This window comes from Patiria miniata, unplaced genomic scaffold (genome assembly GCF_015706575.1).
Source record: "Patiria miniata isolate m_02_andy unplaced genomic scaffold, ASM1570657v1 HiC_scaffold_18, whole genome shotgun sequence".
NCBI lineage: Eukaryota > Metazoa > Echinodermata > Asteroidea > Valvatida > Asterinidae > Patiria > Patiria miniata.
The window spans coordinates 4,674,541-4,699,022 of NW_024037056.1; the positions used below are offsets into that span (position 1 = coordinate 4,674,541).

At 41.5% G+C, this 24,482-nt stretch overlaps 3 protein-coding genes across 5 annotated transcripts; 1 reads left to right on the forward strand and 2 right to left on the reverse strand.

Moving 5' to 3' along the window:
* Positions 1 to 3,698: 3,698 nt before the first annotated feature.
* LOC119724345 (monocarboxylate transporter 12-like) lies at positions 3,699 to 8,624 on the reverse strand. Its single transcript, XM_038195356.1, has 4 exons — positions 6,377 to 8,624; positions 5,809 to 5,944; positions 4,121 to 4,962; positions 3,699 to 3,923 (listed from the first exon to the last, which is right to left on the reverse strand). Exons 1-4 carry the CDS (start codon positions 6,555 to 6,557, stop codon positions 3,811 to 3,813), a joined length of 1,272 nt encoding a protein of 423 aa, XP_038051284.1. The 5' UTR covers positions 6,558 to 8,624; the 3' UTR covers positions 3,699 to 3,810.
* A 69-nt stretch (positions 8,625 to 8,693) lies between these two features.
* LOC119724344 (monocarboxylate transporter 12-like) lies at positions 8,694 to 14,931 on the reverse strand. Of its 2 annotated transcripts, XM_038195353.1 has the most exons (4): positions 14,418 to 14,927; positions 14,089 to 14,232; positions 12,673 to 13,485; positions 8,694 to 9,493 (listed from the first exon to the last, which is right to left on the reverse strand). In XM_038195353.1, exons 1-4 carry the CDS (start codon positions 14,611 to 14,613, stop codon positions 9,381 to 9,383), a joined length of 1,266 nt encoding a protein of 421 aa, XP_038051281.1. In that variant the 5' UTR covers positions 14,614 to 14,927; the 3' UTR covers positions 8,694 to 9,380. The 2 variants fall into 2 exon arrangements, with proteins under 2 accessions (XP_038051281.1, XP_038051283.1); XM_038195355.1 differs by lacking the exon at positions 14,089 to 14,232 and having other exon boundaries at positions 14,418 to 14,931.
* A 1,333-nt stretch (positions 14,932 to 16,264) lies between these two features.
* Positions 16,265 to 23,928, forward strand: LOC119724349 (peroxisomal N(1)-acetyl-spermine/spermidine oxidase-like). Of its 2 annotated transcripts, none has more exons than XM_038195363.1 (7): positions 16,265 to 16,362; positions 16,965 to 17,140; positions 20,310 to 20,401; positions 20,718 to 21,624; positions 22,205 to 22,305; positions 22,627 to 22,830; positions 23,397 to 23,927. In XM_038195363.1, the coding sequence occupies exons 1-7, from the start codon at positions 16,316 to 16,318 to the stop codon at positions 23,535 to 23,537; spliced, it is 1,668 nt and encodes a 555-aa protein (XP_038051291.1). In that variant the 5' UTR covers positions 16,265 to 16,315; the 3' UTR covers positions 23,538 to 23,927. The 2 variants fall into 2 exon arrangements, with proteins under 2 accessions (XP_038051291.1, XP_038051292.1); XM_038195364.1 differs by lacking the exon at positions 16,265 to 16,362 and adding an exon at positions 16,398 to 16,468 and having other exon boundaries at positions 23,397 to 23,928.
* Positions 23,929 to 24,482: the final 554 nt, after the last annotated feature.

The following is a 24,482-nucleotide window of genomic DNA, read 5'->3' on the forward strand; positions in this document are numbered from 1 at the left end:
CAATGGAGTTGAACAAACATGACATTCTGGAACTGAAATAGTTGTTGTGGTTCCATCTGATTCACCCCAGACACTTTTAGTTAACCTGCAACTTGTGTACAAATTAATATGTGGATACACATGGAGTTGTAGCAGACGGGCATACGTTCCACAGGTAATAACGCCTCCATCTATTGTAAACGAATAAGGGTTTAGATGCTTTGCATGGCAGCCATCTTAGGGGTACATGTACATGCACTTGTTCAATAGGGATAAATATAGGAAGACCTGGTGTGTTCATTGTGACTGAACACCTCAAAGATGGCAGCTGAATGCAAAGTGTCTATCAGGCCGTGTCCAAATTACTTGGCTACGGCTTGAATTTACACACAAGTCTATGGCAAGTGGCTGCAGCGGCTACCATAGACACGTGTGTAATTCCAAGCGGTACCCAAGTAATTGGAACATGGCATTAGTATCGTCTCTGATGATCTGTAGTTGTATGGGCTCCGTGCGCCAATGAAAGAGGGCGCCCTTTTACCTAGCAACAACGTTCCATGGGCAGGACATTTAGCTGGTTGATGCGCACCGTTCCTTGTGTGTGACGCACGTACACAAGGGGATTTGTACTATGTACACGCAGTGGTACGGCCGCGCGTAGCGGCAAAATTGCAGTCAGGCAAGATGGCATCGGTTGGTCACCCCCAAGTGTTCCTTCTTTGCCGGTGGGGGGGTCCTTGTGAACAGAGCGGATAGTCAGACACAGCCTTATCCCCTGTGGAGTTTTCAGGGTGTGTGTCTGATGATATGGGGGGCACTGGGAGGTTGTCAAAACACAACTCTCACTTTCTTTTGAAAATATGAGGTACTGCTTTCCAACAGTATTGCTATCCATCTTAAACTCTTTATTTGGTAACAGGTCCTATATCGACAGTGGTCATTTTTTGGTTGAAGGCTTTGGTGTTTTCTTATTGGAGCACTGACGGAGTCTCATCTATAAAAGTAGCAAATCACTGACCTGTAAACAAATAAACAGCATTTAGGGTCAACCAATTAGAAACTAGTTTCATCTAGGGTCAACCAATCAGATACTAGTTTCTTCTAGGGTCAACCAATCAGAAAGCAGTTTTATCTAGGGTCAACCAATCAGATACAGTTTCATATAAGGTCAACCAATCAGCAACCAGTTTCATCTAGGGTCAACCAATCAGAAAGCAATTTCATCTAGGGTCAACAAATCAGAAACTAGTTCAGTTTTGGGTCCACCAATCAAACACTAGATTCTCTATGGTTATGCAACTCTAAAGTAAAAAATAACGTCAGAGACAATTTTACGATTTGTTTTGGTTCACTTCTTGTACAGCATTTTATTAACTTTGATACAACATAATGAAACAACATAGTTTAGAATGCAGTTATAGGCAATAATTATTTTTTTAAATTCTGAAATTTGTATACTTATGGGTTAATTATAATTTGAAGAAATTTCCAAAGCCAAGAAATACGTATGAAAATAATTTTCACCAAAATTTTAATCATTATAAAATGGATTCAATTGTTAATTTCATTGAACACATGATTCAGGTAACATTAGAAATGAATACTTGAAAATGTAAAACAGAATCCACTTGTTTTTAGCAACATAAAAGAATCATGCCAGCATATTGATGCATATTACTCTCATAATACATACCTTTTTTTCTGAGTAATTCAAGTTGGTTATTATATGTGGTAATGAATATAATCAACAAGTTGATCGGCCGGTAAGTTGAGAAAGAAGTTCCAGTGGACCGTGTTAAGCCCCTCCCCATATTTTTTTTAACCAATCACATCTGTATTACACGCGCGTGTGGCTGTTACGTGCACGTGACGTTGCTGCCCACGTGCGCAGTGGGTGGGATCGGTCCATATTTTTTTTTTTACAAAGCTAGGTTAGATTACATGGCAGGGGAGGGGCATTGTTCAATGGTTCAACTATTGATGTAGAAATCAAGTGTTTAATAACAACATCATGGGCGTGCTGTTTACGTCTTGTTTACGAGATGTTATTGAAAGAAACATTAGAAGCATGTATATAGAGGCAAATCGACTAACTTAATGTGTTTTTAACAGGATATTTTAAAAAATAAATCAGAATGGAACGTCGCATATATATAACTTGTACGGAACGTATTTTGTAAGGGTCGTTGAATTTATTTAAAACTTCCTCGGGAGTTGATTTGTTTCCGTGTTGCTTTTGTCATGTGGTGTTTACTTTTTGTGAGAGAAACCCCCCCCCCCCACATTTTCACGCCAAACACAACACGGCTTCAAACAATGAACGATGGCTCCTTCATCGTTCACGTGGCCTGTGACGTGTTAGCGACTTCAACCAATCAGCTTCAAGTATTGGTAGACGACTCGCGCGCGCCAAGATGGCTGCGCCCTATAACAGGAATGACAACACGCTTCGGCTCCAGTTTAGCGGCATAGAGTTGGTTTGGGACCGAATTGAACTGCACTGTGTTATTCAGTGTTCACCGAACAGACCCTGCATGTGTTGTGCCTCGACCAAACGCCGATGAACAGAAAGAAAATGGAACCTGAACTCTAAAACTAGAATGTGTAAATAGGCAAGTCAGCAACACAACATGAGTCTGGTGTGATTTATACATGTAAGACCACATGGGAAACGACCTTCTGACTGTTGGTGCGGTGCAAGCGAGCCCAGAAATTATTGATGCAACCAGGAGTATAGGAAGGATGATTTCGTTACTGAACCACTTCATACAAGCAGTGTAGTGGAAGCATCCGAGAACAAAGTTGCTTCAAGCTGCAGTTAAGATATTTTTACAAGTCATTTTAAGTTGGCAAGATGAAGCCATCAGCAGGTGTAAACATCTAAGTACGCGAACACCTTTGCTGGGTATAAAAGAAAGTAAACTAATCGTAACGGTTGATGAAGCAGGTAAGTGCTGACACTGATCTGTGGAAATTCGACCCAGTTAAAAAAAAAGTAATAAAAACCACAAACATGTCCCACAAATCCCCAACCCCACAAAAAAAATCACAAACAAAGAAACAGACAAACAAATAACCTCGAGGCATTTAAAACACTGTTTAGCCTGTTTAAGTAAATAAAATCTATGCATTTCAGTGGTTCATTTACATGAGTGAGTCTTTTGTAGGAACATTGCAATTACATCCGTTGGCTTATTTGGAAGAGAGAAGCATTGTGTGCATGATGGGGGTACGGTACGGGTATGCGGAAGCGGTGCGAATTGGCAATCAATGGTGCGTTTTGTGAAGTACAGAATGTTAGCAACGTCAATGAAACTTTTCAATGAAAAGAAAAACCTTCAGGGGAAAGGTATGAACTTTTGCCCCTATTGAAAGATCGAATGAACAAAATCCTGGCAAGCATAATCAACTTTGCCACCATTGTCATGCTTTCGGGTCAAACGGCTTCCGTGGCGGAAATATCATAGACATGTCATGATTTTAGATATATTGAGAGAAAGAACGATTCTGCACTGGCTGAAGATTTAGAAAATACCTCCTCTTGATATTTTACAGTGTTTGTGCAAGACGTTCGAAGCGCCGCGCTTAGCCGCGGCAAAACTAGAAACGAATAAAACGAAGGAGATGTAGAGCAAGCATAATGTATAGCGTAGCGGCGCAATTTCATTGTCGTAGAACACTGCTGGCTGGAACACATTTTTGCCTGGGAGTAGGGGGTGCTGAAGCATATTCCAGCACCTAAATCCAAACAGTTATAGGGGTGCTGCAGCACCCACAGCATCCCCCACCCCCGTTCCCGCGGGCTTGGTAGGCGATGGTCCTCCTTTAGTCCTAGAATGTTTTTCGCAGTATCCCGATAATCAGTGGAATCAGTGAAGCGGTTTGTATGAGGCCAAGAAGGATGAACGCCATGTCATAGGTGCCGCTTGCATCGTATATCCAGCCTAGTATGAAATCAACGGAAACACGTTGGGTATTATTAGTGCATTTGAAATCAGTGCTCGTCGCCTTGTACTACTTATATTACTTGAAAATTTTAGTATATTACCTAAGAAGTTTATCTGGGGAAGAGGAAACCGCAAAGAATACCCTTTAAAAATGGTTGTTGTTCCTTGCAAGGCTGAACGAGAATTTTACTGACCTGGTAGAAAACCGGCGATTAGACGGCCTACGAAGAACGCCCTCATCCATCCGAAAGCGCTGACAAGCCGATCATGGTTTATCAAATCTTTGGTTATGACGTCAATGAGAGTGTAGAGCGCAGAGGCAAATAATCCATAGATAAAGGTGATGATGACGTAACCGATGACTTCATTCACCCAAGGATCAACCACAAACGAGAAGGTCAGAGCGAGGCTGCTGATAATTATCGCTGTTGAGCACTTGATGAGACCTCTGTCAATGAAAGGCGACCAGATGACTGTTCCGAAGGCAAATCCAACAGCAGCCGCTGTGCAGAGCGAGGCAGCTACTTGGGGCGAGAAACCTTTGACTTGAAGATGAGGAACGAAATACAGCAGCCAAGAAACGAAGGTACTGGTGATCCCAAAACGGCAGGTGAGAACGATCCAGAAATTGAACTCAAAGAATATAGCCAAGTCTAACGCTTTGCAGAGACGAAGCCAGAACGCCTTGATAGAGATGGTACCGTCATCACTCTCATTTCCCCCCTGACGTCTACCATGATCGGTGTTATCAGGATTATCACAGGGACTGTCTTTCAGTGACTCGTACTGTGGTTTGGCGTCTCTCACTACAAGAGCGCTTGGTAAGTGATGCATACTGAATCCACCAATAAGTAACACTGCTCCCCTCCAACCGTAAGTGTCCAGGAAAAGTTGCGTCAACGGGGCGAAAGTAAGAAGTGCTACTGCTTGTCCAGAGTAGCCTAACCCACAAGCCAAGGCATAGTGCTTGGTGAAATGACGTGCTAATAAGGCTTTACTAAGGACTCCAGAAATACCAAAAGCAGGTCCTGCAAGATGGGGACAAAAATAGTTAATTAATAACACACACAGTTGTGTTTTCAGGTAGGCCTGGATGCTTATGCTTACAAAGTGATTTACAAGAGGACTATTCATCAATCATGGTCTGGCAAGTCTGGAGACGTCAAACTAACAAGCTTGGGGAGCTCCAGGTTTGCGGTCCTGGGGACCGGGTGGGGACATAATGGGTCATTTAACTCATTTTTCGTTAAAAACAAAAAGCTACAGCCAGGACGTGTTTCGGCCGGCGGTCGCATGATTCGCGAATGATCTTGGTGGGCGTTCATTCAATCCACAAATCAATACTTCAAATCAAATTGAACAAGTTGATTTGAGGATTGGATTATAGACTAGAATAAATCCACGTGATTTGAAGAATTGATTTGGAGATTTGATTTCAAGTATTGATTTGGAGATTTGATTTGAAGAATTGAGTTGAGAAGTTGATTTGAGGATTGGATTAGACTAATAAAATACCACGTGTTTATTAAGATGAAATTGTATTATTTGTTTGGCATTGCTGGGTGCTTTTGTTTTAGTTTAATATTTATCCCTTGATATTTCGTTTAATTCATACCCAGTTCTGTGTTTATTAATAGTTTACCATTAATCATTTAACATTTTGATTGATAAATTTTCTTAATGTCTTGGTAATTGTTTAATAAAATTTTCTTTCGCATTCTATTTCTTAGTTTTCCTGTGTTTTCTTTAGAGTGTTTTTGCTTGTTAGGGTGACAAACAGCGCAAAACTTTAGTTTCGCCGCAGTTATTGCGCGCGTTACAACTGCCTTTGGTGCCACAGCGTTATACTCGCCCACTAAAACGGCCAAAGCTAGGGCGAAGTGTACAGAAAGCTAGGGCGAAGTGTACAGTGCTTGTTGCAAAGGCCACCAATACCAAACCGATGCTTCCAACCACACTATTGAAAATCAGCACTCGCCGACAACCAAATACGTTTTCCAAAGGCAGTGTTAAGAGACCTTCATATATATATATAAAAAACACCAGAATACACTAATTAGCCAGTAATGGAAAATCGGATTAAATAGTATGACTGTTTCCAACAAGGCCTTTTTGTTCGGCTGGAAATGTATTGTGTTTCACACAAAATTGCCCAATATTCACGCGATACTCTATAAGAAATGCTGCACGGTTATGTACGTATTACTATCACTTTGTCATTTTTGATGAAGATATGACGTGTTAATTAAGGGGCACCTTTTGTTAGCTAAAGATGAAATCGCCGAACAGTAAATGTTTCCTCCAAAGATGCCTTAAACATTAATGCAGTGTGTGTATCCCACAGGCCTACGCACAGTACATACATACAATATATACCATGCAAATAAAAAAATATCCCACAATAGGCCTATACATGGGGATATGCCATAATACCCAAGAACTTATTTTACCTGCAACATCAGATGTGGCCCCCATCAGTGCTGCCACTGTTCCAATGATCCACGTTTCTGTTGTAAATTGTTCCCGTAGAGTCGGCAGTAAAACGCCCATACTTTTGACAACACATCCCCATATCAGATTGTTGATAAATGCGAACAGTGTGATGAAACAACCATAACGATTAAACTCCATGGCGGTATTCCCTGTATTCTCAAGTTAAGTTCGTTTTATCTGCTATACAATTCGTCAGGGCGTAAGCTCAAACTGAAGTCATTGAACCCGTGCAGCGATGACAGGACCAACAGAATACCGAATACATAAAACACAGATTTGTAGCTACTACAATAAAAGCAACAATTTTCAACCCGTTCATAAACATGAAATAATTTTAATACGGTATCAACAATGGCGGTCCATGTTCTTTCCGAACTTGGTTGGGAAATGTTTTGCACAATGCTTCAATAGACTTTTCTACGCTTGGTTGGCAACCTGCATTTTTGCCAATAACGGGTTGCAAAGCTATGGAAGGTCCAACGATGCAAAAATGAAGAGTTACAAAATGTATTAAAGAAAACGAAAACATTATTTGATTGTTGGAAATACAACATTGTCAATAAACTTACGACATAAATTCTACACATACCTTTTGACTGTGATTGGGAGCGTAATGATGACGTTTTCTGGAAAAATAAGGCCAACCCCGGCTTCAGTTTATGTGCCTTGCGGCAGTCCGTATAAAATGGTGTCAATATTTACAAACAAAAGAAAGGTCTATAACAACAAGCCTCGAACCCTCGAGCGAATGACAGCGGTCTTGCGACGGATCACTGCGCTCAAATCACACTAGACTTGACTCGTACTTGACTCAAGTCTATAGAAACTTTTTCGGGCCGGGCGGGGAGGGAAAATGGGTTACTTTCGAAGAAGCCTGGACTGCCCTTTTTGCTCGTAAATGACTGTGAAAAATGGGAGGTTGATGTTTACTCACAGCCAAGACTAGTTCCGGGAATTGATAATATATGTGGGGCCCATTTATTTAGGTCACCAATCTTTGCAAACTATTATATTTATTGAATATCTCAATAAACAAAAACCTCTGTGTATTGAATATTGGTATGATTTACCCGCTTTTAACACTTGTCTGTGATTTTTGTATGCAATTGTGACGTCTATAGGACACTGTTTGGACCTTACAATTTTAATGAATAATGTATTCTTTATGTATTCTGCAACTGGCGAAAAGTGTCTTAAGCATTTAAGGATCAAAATATACTATACTACATGTATTTACCCTAGTTATGTAAACCCTATGTGTGGCAGTTCGTTGACAACCATTCATCCATGAAAACAATCCAACAGTAATTCTTACTGTTGGATTGTTTTCACGGAGTCACGGACGAATGATTGTCAACAACATATGGTCTCTTTTGCGTATAACTGCCTCACATAGGGTGTACATAAATAAGGTAAAAGTCCAAATCAAGATGTTGTCTATAAATGCTGAACAGAAAAGGGAATATTCATACGGAATTAAGCATTTGCTTTTCCTTACTGCACTGAGTAAATGTTTTTACTTTTTTTGCTGAAACTTCCTAGCATTTGCTACTTGCTAGTTTTTATTAGTAAGACCGAATGCCTGAAACCCCTGCCATTTGGCAACTACTATTTTTTTCTAATATAAAGACATAGAGAATCAGCTTGGTAAAAAAGAGAACAAATTTCCATCAGTACAACACCATATGGTTTTACATTTTAAGTCATCCAATACGCCCACTCCACAAACTCGGATCCAGTTGCACACGGTCGTTAAAAGGAACATGTAATGGGATTTTTATGACTTAAATACATTTAAAACAGCTTTCTTGCCATGTTACTATGACTTTCCACCTCCTTTGTAGCAGTAAAAGGGAGAAATTTCAACATTTCTGTTTTTATGCCAATGAAAATTTCCATATTCATGAGCCAAAGCGTGATGTCATTCAAGGCAGAACAGAAGCGTCTCCATAGCGTTGTGAACAAATATAACCAAACATTTCATCATTTTCTTGGAGTAAGTTCCACTTTTTACTGTTTATCATGTTAAAAAGCTTGTTTGGACAATGGTAGTGGCCAATATTTCTTCAAAACTTGTTTTTTTGTGGGTAAGTTTGAGGGACTATTTTTTGTACTGTTCATATGCACTTTTGACAAGGAGTACCTTGTGTGACAAAAGCAAAATAGCGCCCTCTTACATGTATTGATGAAAGGATTGCTAATAATTGAAAACTACCACTTTTTTGTCACTTCCAATGAAAACAAGTGTTAAGATCTTGTTATGTATTGTTGCAACACATAATATATGCATGAAAACAAGATGAGCTGAATTTCCACTGCATGTTTCAACATTCTCAAGCTTTAGTTCGTTCAGAGAATACTTCAGGAAATTGTCAGACCATTTCAGGTATATAGTTCTGTCATATTTAATTAAAACAAACGTATGCCACTTAAAACACAAATGTTTTGGTATAAGAGCAGATACGACTTACATATTGAATTGAACTGAATTAAACTGAATTGAATTGGATTGAATTAAATTGAATTGACCGATTAGCGTTTTGTTAGACTAAAGATGCATGACCCGCTATTTTCAAGTTGGAAATTTTGTTTTTGTTTTTGTAATGCTTTTTCCCAGCAATATAATTCACTCTTGAAAGAGACACAGAACAAACAAAAAATCCAAAGACGTTTAGTTAGTGAATTATTTCTTCACAAAATTCGAATTATTCGCTGCCAGACAATAATTCGGCTCTCGCAGGGCGGGTTACTTGCGCACAAAATCAAAGCCCTTTTTAGAGGGTTGCAGACGCTCAAAATCGGAGTTAAGTACTTTTCCCGTGAAAACAAAACATACAAATTGAAACTTAGCATGATCTATGCATTTTTAACGAATATGAAAGCGAATTGACATTTCCTGCAATTACATAATATTTCTGTTCTTTGCAGTTTCACTGAAGACCTGAGAATGACCTCGACGTTCTAGAATGTTTTCCACATTAGACCAATCACCAACGGGAGTAAACAGACGCTTGGCATGATGCCAATAACGACGAACGCCAAGTCATAGCTCCCTCTTGCGTCGTACATCCAGCCTGTCAAGTCAAACAGAAAACACAAACGGACAAACAATTAAGAGGTCGAAAATATATACAACTGAATAACCTGACTCGTGGAAGTCATGTTGGCGTAGCGGTATACTTTCCTCGCCTTTCACCGTGTGGTCCGGGTTCGAATCCCACCTGTACGGTGGCCCACAACTGTCACGGCAAAAGCAAAGGCGCCACGGCAAGCGCAAAAGCGCCGCGGCAAGCGCAACAGCGCCGCGGCAAGCGCAACAGCGCCACGGCAAGCGCAAAAGCGCCACGGCAAAAGAAAAAGCGCCACGGCAAAAGAAAAAGCGCCGCGGCAAAAGAAAAAGCGCCACGGCAAAACAAAAAGCGCCGCGGCGAAAGAAAAAGCGCCACGGCAAAACAAAAAGCGCCGCGGCAAGCGCAAAAGCGCCGCGGCAAGCGCAAAAGCGCCACGGCAAGCGCAAAAGCGCCACGGCAAGCGCAAAAGCGCCACGGCGAAAGCAAAAGCGCCACGGCGAAAGCAAAAGCGCCACGGGTTTATTGGGAAGGGGCGTAATCATACATGCCGCTACTACATCAAAAATAAAATGGGAAGGAGAATGGCCGCCACCAGGGCCGCCACCAGGAATTCTTATTAAGCACAGAATTTAATTCTTCGGAGAAGTGATTTTATGGCTGAGAAAATAGCAAGGCCAAGGAAAACCGGTCAGGAAATAAATCGTCGATATTAATTTGTTGTAGGATAATTATTATTCCAAGAGAGTTGCCGCCGTGAATCAGAGTTTATAAAGGAGTGGGACTCACTATCAGCACCATCAGGGCCGTTCCTCATTTCTTTACATTTCGTGGGATGCAAACAATTACGAGGACGGGAGGCTCTGTGAGCTGATGCATTTTTGAAGACATTTTTTCCCCTTCCGACTAGCATGCAGAGAAGAGTTCCGTTAATTTGAGCCTTTTTTTCACAGGTGTGTATACCAGTGTAGGCACGCAAGTGAGCTGCCCAGAGTGTATGAGTTAATTTTTTTTTTCTTTTTCAGTATATCATACACATCTAGGAAGTCGATTAAGGCTCTCCTGCAGGGCTGCGGCAGTGGGTGGGTAAGGCTTGTCAACACGTAACTCGCCCGCGGGCCCATTAGGTTAGAAATTCCCAGAGAGCGGGAATTTCAAAACTCTTCGCTGAACGTTGCTTGCACTGACTGGTTTTCCTTGCTATTTTCTCAGCCATAAAATCACTTCTCAATTCATGGTGGCGGCCATACTCCTTTCCATTTAATTTTAGATGTAGTGGCGGCATGTATGATTACGCCCCTTCCCAATAAACACGACTGAGTTGAAGATAACTCACAAATCGAGAAATGGATCGTTCTATTAGACAGTTGCAACGCTTTCGACAGAGGAGGTTAGGTCGTGGATTTCATGTAAGGAACGTAACACAGGCGAAGACTTTGGATATAGAATAAGAAAGAAAGAAATTAACTTAAAAAAAGGGGGGGTAAGGGAGAGACACTAAACAAAGGAGAAGTGTTATCGGTGAGATGCACAGTTCTAAGCTCTTCTATGAAAATTTGGTGGCTCTGAAAAGAGCCGTTTGCTTTGTTTCGAGTGAATACGGAACTCTTTGATGCCGGAAACAAGCCCTCTTTCTGCCCTGCAGGCTGATTCTGCGATGATGTGGAAGACTGTCCACAGGGCAACTCATCATCGCTATCGCTAAGCATCATGAGGTCTTGTTCGGCTTGTTGGTTTCTTGAACCGGGGGTGGGTGGGCCAATGAGTTCTAGGTTCTGAGTTAATTTCTTTCTTTCTTATTCTATATCCAAACTCTGGGCAGCTCAATTGTGTGCCTACACTGGTATACACACCGGTGAACTCATGGGCGTCGCCAGGATTTTTTCTAGAGGGGGCAAAACATATTTTTCCCAAAAAATTCTTGTATTTCTGAACAAATTCTCGATTTCTCAGTTTTAGACGGGGGCAGGGACATTTTGCCCCCCCCCCCCAACTCATTCAATTTACACCACTATGACTTCGATCCTCTTTTTCTTTTCTTTTTTTCTCTTTTTTCCCCTTCCTTTTTTGTGTGCTATTCCAGGGGGGGGGGGGGGAAGCGCCCCCTTGCCCCCCTCGCGACGCCCATGGGTGAACTAAGTCTCAAATTAACGGAACTCTTCTCTGCATGCTAGTCGGAAGGAAAAAAACTCTTCAAAAAAATGCATCAGCTCACAGAGCCTCCCGTCCTCGTAATTGTTTGCATCCCACGAAATGTAAAGAAATGAGGAACGGCCCTGATGGTGCTGATAGTGAGTCCCACTCCTTTATAAACTCTGATTCACGGCGGCAACTCTCTTGGAATAATAATTATCCTACAACAAATTAATATCGACGATTTATTTCCTGACCGGTTTTCCTTGGCCTTGCTATTTTCTCAGCCATAAAATCACTTCTCAAAGAATTAAATTCTGTGCTTAATAAGAATTCCTGGTGGCGGCCATTCTCCTTCCCATTTTATTTTTGATGTAGTAGCGGCATGTATGATTACGCCCCTTCCCAATAAACCCGTGGCGCTTTTGCTTTCGCCGTGGCGCTTTTGCTTTCGCCGTGGCGCTTTTGCGCTTGCCGTGGCGCTTTTGCGCTTGCCGTGGCGCTTTTGCGCTTGCCGTGGCGCTTTTGCGCTTGCCGCGGCGCTTTTGCGCTTGCCGCGGCGCTTTTTGTTTTGCCGGGGCGCTTTTTCTTTTGCCGCGGCGCTTTTTGTTTTGCCGTGGCGCTTTTTCTTTTGCCGCGGCGCTTTTTGTTTTGCCGTGGCGCTTTTGCGCTTGCCGTGGCGCTGTTGCGCTTGCCGCGGCGCTGTTGCGCTTGCCGCGGCGCTTTTGCGCTTGCCGTGGCGCTTTTGCTTTTGCCGTGACAGTTGTGGGCCACCGTACACCTGGGCCAATCCGTGTTTTTTTTCGTCAGAATATTCTTTTGGGGTTTTCCTCCCACCTCTAAAACAATAATTTCTTCTCGTTGTCTTCTCTCTACAGGTTTCTTCAGGCTTGCCAGCTATAGGCTATACTGCCGAGGGCGCTTTTGAGGAATTAATCTTTGGTTCATGGCCAGAAATAACTCATAATATACATGTAAATGTAATATGTAATACTTACAATAATTGTAATGTTAAATAACAAGTGAATATTAAAGTATTTGTGAACATTTACCTGGTACAAAACCTGCGATGAGTCTTCCAAAGAACAATGCCCTCATCCATCCGAACGCGCTGACTAGTCGGTCTATGCCAAGGATGTCTTTGGTCATGACGTCAATGAGAGTGTAAAGCGCTGAGGCAAATAAGCCACAGATAGTGGTGATGATGACGTAACCGATGACGTCATTCACCCAAGGATCAACCACAAACGAGAAGGTCAGAGCGAGGCTGCTGATGATTATGGCTGTAGAGCACTTGATGAGACCTCTGTCGATAAAAGGCGACCAGATGACTGTGCCTATGAGATACCCCACAGCAGCCGCTGTGCAAAGCGAGGCAGCTACTTGGGCCGAGAACCCTTTGACTTGAAGATGAGGAACGAAATACAACTGCCAGGCATCAAAGGTACACGTCAGTCCAAAGTTGCACATGAACACGATCCAGAAATTGAACTCTAGAAGTATTCCGAGGTCCATAGCTTTACAAATACCAAGGCATGATGCTTTCAGAGAAATGTTACCGTCAGTGTCAAAACCTTTCTGGTCATTGCTGTCTGCAGAGCTTTCATCACTGATGTTCTCATAATGTGGCTTGACGTCTTGGACTACGGCAGCAGAAGGTATCAAATGCATACAGATTCCACCAATAAGCAAAGCCGCTCCTCTCCAACCATAAGTGTCCAGGAAAAGTTGCGTCAGCGGGGCGATCACGAGAAGAGCCAAACCTTTGCCCATGTGACCTATGCCACAGGCCAGAGCAAAATGTGTTGTAAAATGACGTCCTAAGAGGACTTTATCTAGAACTGTAATGATGCCAAAAGTGGGTCCTGGGGGGGGGGGGGAAAGAAAAATCAGATTTACTGAAATGTGACCTATCAAAAGAAAATAAATAGATATAACGCGTTTGGGCTGAGCGAAGTGCAAGGTTTAAAAAATAGGTATCAAAAGAATAAATCATGGTGGTGCATGGGCGTCGCCAGTATTTGGGGTTTTTTTTCTAGATGGTGCAAAGCACACACCAGAAGCGAAGGGAGAAATCACCGGTCGTGGACCAATCGAGAGGTATAGACATCACTCGACCTTTTGTTAAAAAGCGTGATAGGCCTACGTCTTCTTTATTGTCTTCATTTTCCTTTCCCCCTTTCCCCCCTCCTTTTTTTTGGGGGGGGGGGGGAGTGTAAAGTGCCCCCTTGCGCCCCTCCCCTCGCGGCGCCCATATGATGGTTTGCGCCGCATGTTTCTTTCTCGTGATTTGTGAAAGAAAAAAGGCCTGAACTATCAATCTTATAAGGAGTGATAGTGTAGTATTGATGGATTTCTATTTTCGTTTGACTCGCACTTTTTCACTTGCAACTTGGGACATTTACTCAGAGCAGAAGGCCTATGACCAACGTGAGCCTAGAGGTATAATGCAATACAACGTTGTTTACCTGTGAGAAGAGCCAAAGCAAGGGCGATGTGTACGGTGCTTGTTGCAAAAGCCACCGAAACCAGACCCATCATTGCAACCACGCTGCCGTAGATCAATACTCGCCGACAACCGAGTCGTTTTTCAAGGGGCATTGCAAGCAAACCTTCATTTAAAAAATAATCAATTATTAAATTCGTTTAAAATAAAAAAAAAGCGTTCGCTGCGAAGCATAATCCCACGTATACTTCAAACTACTCGGTTAGCCCATGGAGCTATAGCCATAATCTCGCAAATTCCATCTCACAAATGTCTCAGTTTACACAAAGTATACAAATTTCGCTGAACTACCTGCAACGTCTGACGTAACTCCCTGTAACGCTAGCACTATACCAATGATCCACGTCTCCGTCGTGAATTGGTCCCGTAGAGTTGGAAGTAAAACGCCCATACTTTTGGCAAGACATCCCCAAACCACTTCAGTGGTAAAAAACAGAAGGGTGATGAAACTTCCATTACGGCTAAACTCCATTGCGAAGTTAAGCATACCATGGAGGAAGGAACACAGCTCTATGGTATAACATGGAGGAATAAGAACACAGGTACAGCGGCGGCATCGCCAAGGCCATCGTGGCTCAACTCGCTGGCATCAGACAAAGCAGTCGCTTCGTGCTTTCGCAGCTCTAAGCCACCGGGGCCTCGCGGAGATCAATAACTTCACGGTCTGGTCGTTCCATAGCCTTTCGCCAAGGTCATCGTAGAGCAGCATTCAAAGCGGCGACATTCTGAGATAATTTGTGATGTAAAAAAGTAAAACTGCTGCAAACTGCTTACTGACTGGATGGACCTGAAATATATAAATCTTAAAATTAATGTGGCCTGACGTTGCGAACTTAGCAAGTTCTTCTTCAGAGGCTAAAACAGAAATGACAGAGGTACATACATTAACATGGGGGTGCACACAAACATGCAGGGCTGAAAGAAGAAACACAAAAGGAGGATTAAGTGGGAAAGGTGTAGAAAGATGCAGGGGAGGGTGGATGAGAGAACAAAGAAACAAAGGGAGATGGCAAACCACAAGGGGTCTGGTGTGAACAGGGGAGGGACCAGAAAGGGGAAGGATCAAAGGTCACAGGGAGTGGGAACGAACTATTCAACCACATGGTCTCAACATCCAACTTGGAAATGATTAATCCTTTTTTTCCTCCATTGTCTTCTGTTACAGATAATCCATCTGGTCTTCCTTGTTTGTGTTTACCCATCTTCCCCCATCTTTCATCCCTTTCCACCTCAATACTGTCCCCCCCCCCGCATCATCCCTTCACTCCCACACTCTTTTGTCCGTTCCCACTCCCTGTGACCTTTGATCCTTCCCCTTTCTGGTCCCTCCCCTGTTCACACCAGACCCCTTGTGGTTTGCCATCTCCCTTTGTTTCTTTGTTCTCTCATCCACCCTCCCCTGCATCTTTCTACACCTTTCCCACTTAATCCTTCTTTTGTGTTTCTTCTTTCAGCCCTGCATGTTTGTGTGCACCCCCATGTTAATGTATGTACCTCTGTCATTTCTGTTTTAGCCTCTGAAGAAGAACTTGCTAAGTTCGCAACGTCAGGCCACATTAATTTTAAGATTTATAATTTGTGATGGGATGACGACATCCTGAATAAAGTAGGACGAGGAAATCCTGAGATATTACGGGGTGCATTGAATCCATCTTGGAAACTATTTAGCAGTGTCGTGGAGTGATCCTTTTTCAAAATGGCTACTTTTCCAGTTTGGAAAACATCACTCGTTTTATTAGGGGTGGTCTTCTTACTTTCAAAAAGTTAATAATCAACACCAAAACTTGAAAAGAAAATGAAAGATGACATGTACGTTGATCATCATTTTTTCTGTGCAGCCTGAACACCTATGAAAGTTTTGAGTGTTTTTTAAAGAATTTTGAAGTATGGGGATTTATCGCTGGTGTCTATGGGAATTTCTATACTGTTGGGCCGGGGCGCACTGCTTTGCGGCCAGCTAGCTGTTGGCCTCACATTTTATTTTGTGGTTGGCGTGTGTAAAGGGCGCCCGCTTCGGTGACTCGCTGCACAGTCCACTATAGTCTGGTTCCCAGACCAAAAGATTCCGACTATTCCTGATGAAGACGTGTAGAGGTCGGGGGACCAGACTAAGTCCACTAGAGGGCGCCGCGGGCGGCGGGCAATTAGCACGTGTACATTGTTTGTACACGTACGTACGTACACATTGCATGCACTGCGCAGACACACTTGCAACCGCACCGGACCTTGGGTGGAGGTAAAAATTGAATACCTTATGTATTTTAATTTATGCGCTGTACAATCTAGCATTAGCACTTTAGCAGGCAAAATACCGTTTACTGAATACACTCGTGCACCTGAAGGTACACTTTCCAGGCCAAACTACTCCGATCCTTTGGCTTTGCCACATGTTTGCGCGCATGCTGTCATGGCTGTGCAGCTGCAGCAGACTTGAGTGATTTTGTTCAAGGATTATTAATTGTATTTGTAGACAATTCTGCATTCCTTAATGTTTGCTGAATGTCCAAAGTGGGACGGACACATCAAATCTGCACAGAGTTAGGTTGAAAAAGGTGTTTCACGGTAATATGCGCCATCTTGTTCACTGCCTGGGACACTGGGCAAAAAGAACATGCGTTGCTAACTAGATGTGGGCGCATTTTGGAATGACAGCATGATGACTTGGAAATGGAAGCACCAAAGTTTTTCATTGATGATGTGAACACAGCTAGCAACACGACTTCAATTGCCCTGTCGGCAAGATGGCGCATATTAATACCGTGAAACACTTTTTTATTCATGTTATTTGAGAAAAGATTTACCCTATCCTTTTTTTGTTTTGTTTTTGCATGTGGGTAGGTGCATGATGATGGCTTCAACATGTTCCAAGAGAAGACCACGTGTAGTGATCATCGGTGCAGGCATGGCAGGCCTAGCAGCTGCTACCACACTGACCGAGGCAAACATGTTTGACATCGTGGTGTATGAGGCATTGGAACGTCCCGGAGGACGCATCCACACATCGTGGCAAATGGGTAAAGAATAAGGGCGCAATGTCACGGCTCTGCTGACTTTAGTCCCATAAATGTGACTAAAATGCTGGACTACCTCCGTATGTTACGGAGGTAGTATTTCAGTCACATTTATGGGACTATGCTGACTTGTGCTATCGATTGCAGTTCTTGCTAACAATAACACAAATTAAGGCCAAATGAAAAAGAAAACCGTTTAGCGTCCCCGCCTGCTTTTTTTTTTTTTTTTTTTTTTTAAACACAAAAACATGATAAATTTTTAAACAGTGACATCATGCTGGCCTCTTTGTCTGATGCATCTAGCCCATATAAAGCTGGTATGTCATTCCTGTGTCGGCCATTTAAAAGAAAAGCTGGCGGCCATCTTGAAAAATAGCCTGGTCAGACGGCAATTTTGGAAAGAAAAAAAAAGAAAGAAAAAGCAGGACGATAAATTTTTTTTTTTTACTTGGCCTAATGTGTGATTGTGGTGTTTAATGCTTTCTCTCTAGTATAGTCTATATTTCTAGGGTCACCTCGTTATGTTGGTGAGGTGCTTAATTACGTAGGTGGGGTCGAGACAATACTGATGTCAGAAGGGGGTATCGGCTTAAGTAACCGTGCTGACGGGACGGACGAATCCCCATACTTTGGTGTGATGACCTATTTTTATCTCAAACTTTGTGTCTTTTCTTTTTCTTCTCTGTCGTATAACTTTTTGAAATTAGTTTTAAAATTAGTTCTTTGTAATGTGCCTATTGAATACAATGGAAAGGGCGCATTATAAATTTTAAATTTCTATTATTATCATTACAAATCTGAATTCAATAGTTGGGAGAACTGTGTGCACCTGTTGCACGTTTAGCATTTGGGCAGATTTATTCTGCGTGACATGTACATGTATGAACAGGAAGCAACATTCTTCACGTAGGTAAGCCTGAGCCCTATGTCAAATCTTGGATTCATGCAGATCGGGGACCTTGAGTCCAGAAAAACATGCAAAATAAATTAGGCAAACTTTACCCACTCTTTAGCCAATGGAATTCTCGAACATTTTAATGAGGCAAAGAAAAGGTCCTCATTATTTCACCAGCTAAGTTTGAGGTCTCAATACAATTTTGAAAGGAGACTTTTCTTTAATATTTTGCACCTTGGAGTGAAGCCAAGTGATTTCAATTCGAAACAAAATCCAACTTTTTGAGAAGATTGACCCTTTAGTAGTCTGGCATCATGACTATGAAAATGTGTAGAAATAGAGACTGGGTACCAGACTTTTCTATTGACACAGTTGATAGATGCAGTACTAAAAGGGTGTTGGACTGGTTGTTTCATGTGTCAGTCTATTGTCTTGTATTACACGTTTTTACTATATTTATCAAGTTTTGGGACTCCCATTTTATATGTTATTGAGAGTCCAAAATTGTCGGACTGGGAATCATGTACAATTCATTGTTGTATGCAGGAGTTTTGTTTGTACATGCTAGTTGTAAAACCACACCTTGCACAGTTTACAAATGTATATTTTTATTCTCTTTGGAATTTTTGGATGGATTAAATATAAAGCCAGCATAATTAGCTCCATGGGTCGCTCTTTCGTAAAAAAAAAAAAAAATAGAGAGAAAAGTAAAGGTTATGAAATCCATACAATTTGCAATGCAATTTGGAGCTTGGTGTAATATCTAATTACTGCAGATGCGCACAGACGTGTGTAATTGATTGAAAACCTTTATAATATGCCTACTAATTTAATCAGCAGGTTTATGTATTATCAATATGGGGAATAAAAAACTTAAATTAATTTTAAGTAAAGGTTATGAAATCCATACAATTTGCAATGCAATTTGGAGCTTGGTGTAATATCTAATTACTGCAGATTCGCACAGACATGTGTAATTGATTGAAATCCTTTTTAATATGCCTACTAATTTAATCAGCAGGTTTATGGATTATCAATATGGGGAATAAAAAACTTAAATTAATTTTTAATATTCCATAACCCTAACTCCCTAGGCATTTTTGCTGGGATATAAATAGATATTTGTATATGTACAGATAACCTGTACGCACACTTGGTTCAACATGAGGGAAGATGCTACTTGCATTCTATGTTCTATGTCATTCTGCTGATGAGTGCCTTACGGTACGACAGACGTCCAGAAGAAAAATATGCCAAAGTTTCATTAACTCATATCCTGAATTTATTGCATTAAAATGTATTTCTATATTTCAAACCCTAACCTCTACAAAATACTACTACATCCAGCAGTAAACTGTAGTATGCAGTACTTCAGCATACAAAATGTATTTAAGTGAGCACAACATTCGTAGTATACAAATACTGAATGCTTCGAGTGATGGAGTAAAACTAGCCTCCCGAGGTGATCCATGGACATTCTATTTTCCCGAGGCGAAGCCGAGGAAAAATAAAATGCTCCATGGATCACCGAGGGAGGCTAGTTTGACTACACCACGAGATAAAGCATTCAGTATTTGTTTCATAACACTTCACCCACAGATTCTGCTTGGTTTTAATATTTTAAATTATTTAAATCTGAACACAGTTGAAATAAACTTCAATTTCAGGAAAAAATTGGTGGAAAATGTATAATTTCTCTCTTCCAAATTACCCCTTCACGAGATGTTTGAACCCAACTCTGCGACGCGCTCTCTTTGGAACAAAACGCGCTAAGCGCAACGCCCAATGCGCACACCAGCATGCATTTGCACACAAATACCGGGCCATGGATATAGTACTTTGGTTGCTAATGGTATAGTAGGCCTACTTTGGTTGCTAGGGGTATAGTACTTTTGGCCGTGCACAGAAAGATGGCAAAAATAGAAATTATCATGTGACTCGCTCTCGGCCAATCAAGACACAGAATCTGTGGGTGAGGTGTTATAATATTTTCTAGTATTTGGTACCTGCATACATAATTTTTGTAGTACTTTGTAGTACATGTATGCGGTACTTTGCCCCAAATGAACTCGTTGGGGGTTAGAGTTATATACCTTTTTATATTATTCCTTTATTATGTCAGACCAATATGGGTAATGATTAATTAATTCAATTTCATTATTCTTTATTTAAACCCATCAGTTGCTGAAACGTTATATTGAGCCTGTGGAAAAGGCTACAACTTTGTGATCTCTAATAAACTGAGTGGTGTGTCTGTGTGCTTCATTTTGCTTGTAGGGCCGAGATTGATTGAACTCGGAGCCAACTGGATCCATGGTGAAGAGGGCAATCCAGTTTACGATCTTGCTAAGGAGAATGGACTGCTTATGGTAAGTCTCACTCTTGTCAGGGATTAGTAACGTTTTGTCAGGCCTTGGTTTATTCAGAGGAGAGTTCTCTTAAGCTTCGCTTCTTTTGGCAGTTTTCTTGGAAACTACCTGAACCTAAATCCACCCCAGTACAGGAGCCGATTGGATTGCAATTCAGAATCGGAATTAGCCAGCAAGTCCTGGCAGGCTAGATGGTGGAGTAGCTAAGACATCAGCGCTTTCTTAGGAGGAGGTTGTGGGTTAGAGTCCCATCCAAGCTAAGGGAGTTTAGAGCCCAATACAAGAAGAAACTGATTTTCTTTTCCATTTTGAACAGGGAGATGAGTCGTCTAGAGAGGACAGTAGCAGCAGCTCAAGTAGCTCAGAGTCAAGTGACAATAACGGCACTTGCATAAATACTAGGCACTTGGACGGGGACCTGTTTGTTCTTGAAGACGGCACTTTTGTCCCTCCGTCAGTTGTCAAAAAGGTTTATATGATGTACAGCCACCTCACCATTGCTAGTCGAGATGCCAGTACCCATGGCGACTGTCTTAGTGTCGGAGAGTACTTCAGTAAGGGAATTGGAAAGTTAATTGCAGAGGAAGGCTTGAGTGCAGAAGAGAGACACGTCTACGATCTCGTTGCCAAGTGGTGCTTGCGAACCGAGTGCACAGACAATGCTTGCCAAAGTGTTAAAGACTTGGGCCTGGCTTACTACAATTTTTACATCGATATCCCAGGTGACTTTTACTGCTGTCTCGGGAAGAAAGGATACCAAGGTGTCTTAGACACGTTCCTGGAAAAGCTGCCCAAAGACGTTGTAAAATGTAACATGCAAGTCGATCAAGTAGTCTGGGAACTAGACTCGCTTACTGAAACAAACCTTGAAAAGCAACTTGTTGTTTTACAAGTGAAGGGCCATCCAGACACAGTGGCTGATCATGTGATTGTTACATCGTCCAATGGCTACCTCAAGGAGTATCACCAGAGAATGTTCAAGCCTGCCCTGCCTAAGGACAAACAACAGGCGATTGAAACCCTTAACTTTGGTACCGTTGACAAAGTCTTTCTCAAGTTTGAGGAGCCGTTTTGGACTGGTCTTAGCAAAGGAGAATTTGAAGGAATACAGCTGCTCTGGGAGAAAGACTCATGGCATGATGAGCCACCGGTCACCATGGCAACGGATGACATCGGGGAGAGACCTGGAGATTTGCACAACAGAATTATGAGAAGATTCACAGGTTTGTTCAGAACTTATTGGTGATCATATTGCAATTTCATCCACATAAAATTGTTTAAAAGGATTTATTACATCAACAAATTTCTTCCCCAGTGTAATTGTGTCACTATAGTTCAAAGTCCAAATTGCAAGTCAACTTACAAGTCTGAGCTCAATTTCATATCGACGCTTAAGAGTTAGCAGAAAAGTTGTGCGTCCTATAGCAGAAAATCAGGCCGCTGCTTAAGCACTATTTCATGGCATGGACGTGCTAACGGTTGTGCGCGCAGGGAGATTTCTATTGTTACATCATTCATTAAGGCAACTTTTTCCTCTGGGATTAAGCGTGCTTTTGCTGTGCTGCTTACGGTCCTTATAAAGTAGACAGATCAGATCCTCTGTAAGCACAAAATCGGTTGTTAAGCAACGCTATGACATTTGGCCCTGGTCTAAAGTAACTGGGGATGAACGATATCGAAGGAATGCAACTTATCACAGTCAGTTTGACTGTGCTTTAGCTTATGACTTGACTTGTTACGGGATGGTGACTGACTGAATAGTGATGTACTCAACATCGTGTTTTATTCTCCGTGCATTTGTAGGTTTTGATACCGTTGATGGTCACGATGACGTGTTGTGTGCATGGATTTCTGGCAGTGAAGCTGAACTCATGGAACAACTTCCTGATGAAGATATTGCTAAGGTAGTAAATTGATTTGAAGGATTTGGGATTGTTAAAGGCTTGTATGTCCTACTTATAGAAAGAATGAGTTAACGCTTTGGGATGACTAACATAAATAACACTATAACCCCAAACCCTCTATGGTGTGTGCAAATCATGAGTTACATGTATGTTTCATTAAGGTTCAAAAGAGTGCTATTGGTTAAAAAAAGAAAAGAAAACAGTTCTTGTTTTGCCAGATTTAGGAAACTTCTTGGAAGAAAATGCCCAGGATTTTGTTCAAATGATTACTCCATCGAGGGCACATGTTTCTCAGGTGTATTTACTGACTCTTTTCCTTAGATGTGCACTGACATCTTGCGCAAGTTTCTGAAGAGGGACATCCAAGAACCAACCCAAGTGGTTGTAACCCGTTGGCATAGCAACCCATACATCAGAGGATCCTACACTAGTACTATTCCTGCACATGGGACGGGAGAAGAATTTGATGTGATGTCTTGTCCAGTTTGGCGAAAAAGTCTGTTAGCAGATGGAAACACGACACAGGTAATAATGGGGATGTAATTTTGGGGATTGTACAGGGGCCTTTTTAAAAGTTGGGATTTAGGAGTTGAGGGCCTTGCTTCAGGTTTTGTCAGATGAAACTGCTATTTGTGAAGTATAGTTGGTTGTGAAATAGAAGGCAACTTCTTATTTCAACAATTGGGGGGAAAAGACTCTGGGATGAAGACCTAGACAATAGCTCAAGACTAGAGATTCGGGTGTTGCCTAAAATTCTGCCAGCAAACTTAACAAAGTACACTTTGTTCGTCTTATTATTATTATTTTTATTTCTTGTAGTGAAACCAAGGATTCCTCAAAAGCACCCTAGGCATTGTAGCTTGCAAGCCTGAAGAAACCTGTAAGAGAAGACAATGAGAAGAAGTTACAGTTTTAGAGATTGGCGGAAAACCCTAGGAGAATATTCTTAGGAAAACCCACGAATCAGGCAGGGACTGAAAACCCAATCCACATATTGGTCCAGGCGGGATTCGAACCCGGGTCACAGCAGTGGAAGGCAAAGAAAGTACCGCAATGCCAACCTGATTCCCTGTATTTTGTGTGTTTTTTAGTATCCCGTGCTACTCTTTGCTGGTGAGGGCTGCCACAAGGACAATCATTCCACCGTACACGCTGCGATGATAACAGGCCAGCAACAAGCTCAGCGTCTTATTCAGTTCTACCAGTCTGGTACCACGCCTCATCAGGGGTAAGCTGTAGCCTAAATACAGGCATGCAACTTTTCCTCGGATCCTCAGATTTCTTTTTTTTTTTACTTCTTATGAATGCCATTACAAATAAAAAATGCTGCTAAAGTCTTGTGTGGTTAGGAGTTTACATGTTTTTGTCTAAATTCCCAGTTGCGTGCCTGTAAATACTGCCCAATAAAAACTGTTTAGATCTATGTCTGCATCTTCCACAGACCTGAATAATATCTCTAGGCTGACTTTGGGTCTAAGCAGTTTAAATTTTAGACGAGTAAGTATACATCATGTAGACACTGTACCCTGTCCACAGGAATCACTCCTAGTATTAATGGTCAAGGTATTAGGGCTGTCCCGAATGCACCCAATATTTGAATATCCCATCATCAACCGAATATTCAAATAGTTTTTGCGGCTTTGAATATTGCCAAAAAAAATATATATATAACAAAAAAACTACACCCGTACATGTACACATACGACTGTGATGTTATTTTATTGTAAATTTGCTGTTCCTTAAATGTCAGTTGCCTTCTTTTTTTTCGACGGTAAATTTTTTGGTCGACGGTGGTTAATTGTTATCATCCTTCTAGCAGGTTAAAGCTCTTGACAGTTTAAAATACTTGCTGCAATAGTAATATGATATATAATATAATATGATGTAATATTCATTGAAAATTGTATTACTGAAATATCTTTGGTGCTTTAAGGGACTATAATTGAGTAGATATTAAACAAAATTATTATATTTTCAGCGTGGTGGATCTTTTTCTATCTCTTGAGGCTAATAATTTCTAAGAATATTCTTTAATTATTCAGATTTGCTTTATGGATTTGGTGCAATAATATATATAGTAAATTGATTCAAATTATTATATGGTATGGTGATTATATTGTTTGAGGGAGAAATACGTGGTTTTTACATTGCTTTGATATTCATGTTTTATCTAGCTG

Bases quoted from the DNA above. Each gene is read 5' to 3' on its own strand.
- LOC119724345 (XM_038195356.1), bottom strand. From the start codon at position 6,557: ATGGAGTTTAATCGTTATGGTTGTTTCATCACACTGTTCGCATTTATC. The intron at 5,945-6,376 runs GTAAAATAAGTT...ATATATATGAAG, and splicing joins GGCCACATCTGATGTTGCAG to GTCTCTTAACACTGCCTTTG. The intron at 4,963-5,808 runs ACTTCGCCCTAG...TTTTTGTCCCCA, and splicing joins TTCGCCCTAGCTTTCTGTAC to TCTTGCAGGACCTGCTTTTG.
- LOC119724344 (XM_038195353.1), bottom strand. From the start codon at position 14,613: ATGCTTAACTTCGCAATGGAGTTTAGCCGTAATGGAAGTTTCATCACC. The intron at 13,486-14,088 runs GTAAACAACGTT...CCCCCCCCCCAG, and splicing joins TGCTTTGGCTCTTCTCACAG to GACCCACTTTTGGCATCATT. The intron at 9,494-12,672 runs GTAAATGTTCAC...TTGACTTGACAG, and splicing joins CATCGCAGGTTTTGTACCAG to GCTGGATGTACGACGCAAGA.
- LOC119724349 (XM_038195363.1), top strand. From the start codon at position 16,316: ATGCACTGCGCAGACACACTTGCAACCGCACCGGACCTTGGGTGGAG. The intron at 16,363-16,964 runs GTAAAAATTGAA...GCATGTGGGTAG, and splicing joins GCACCGGACCTTGGGTGGAG to GTGCATGATGATGGCTTCAA. The intron at 17,141-20,309 runs GTAAAGAATAAG...TTTTGCTTGTAG, and splicing joins CCACACATCGTGGCAAATGG to GGCCGAGATTGATTGAACTC.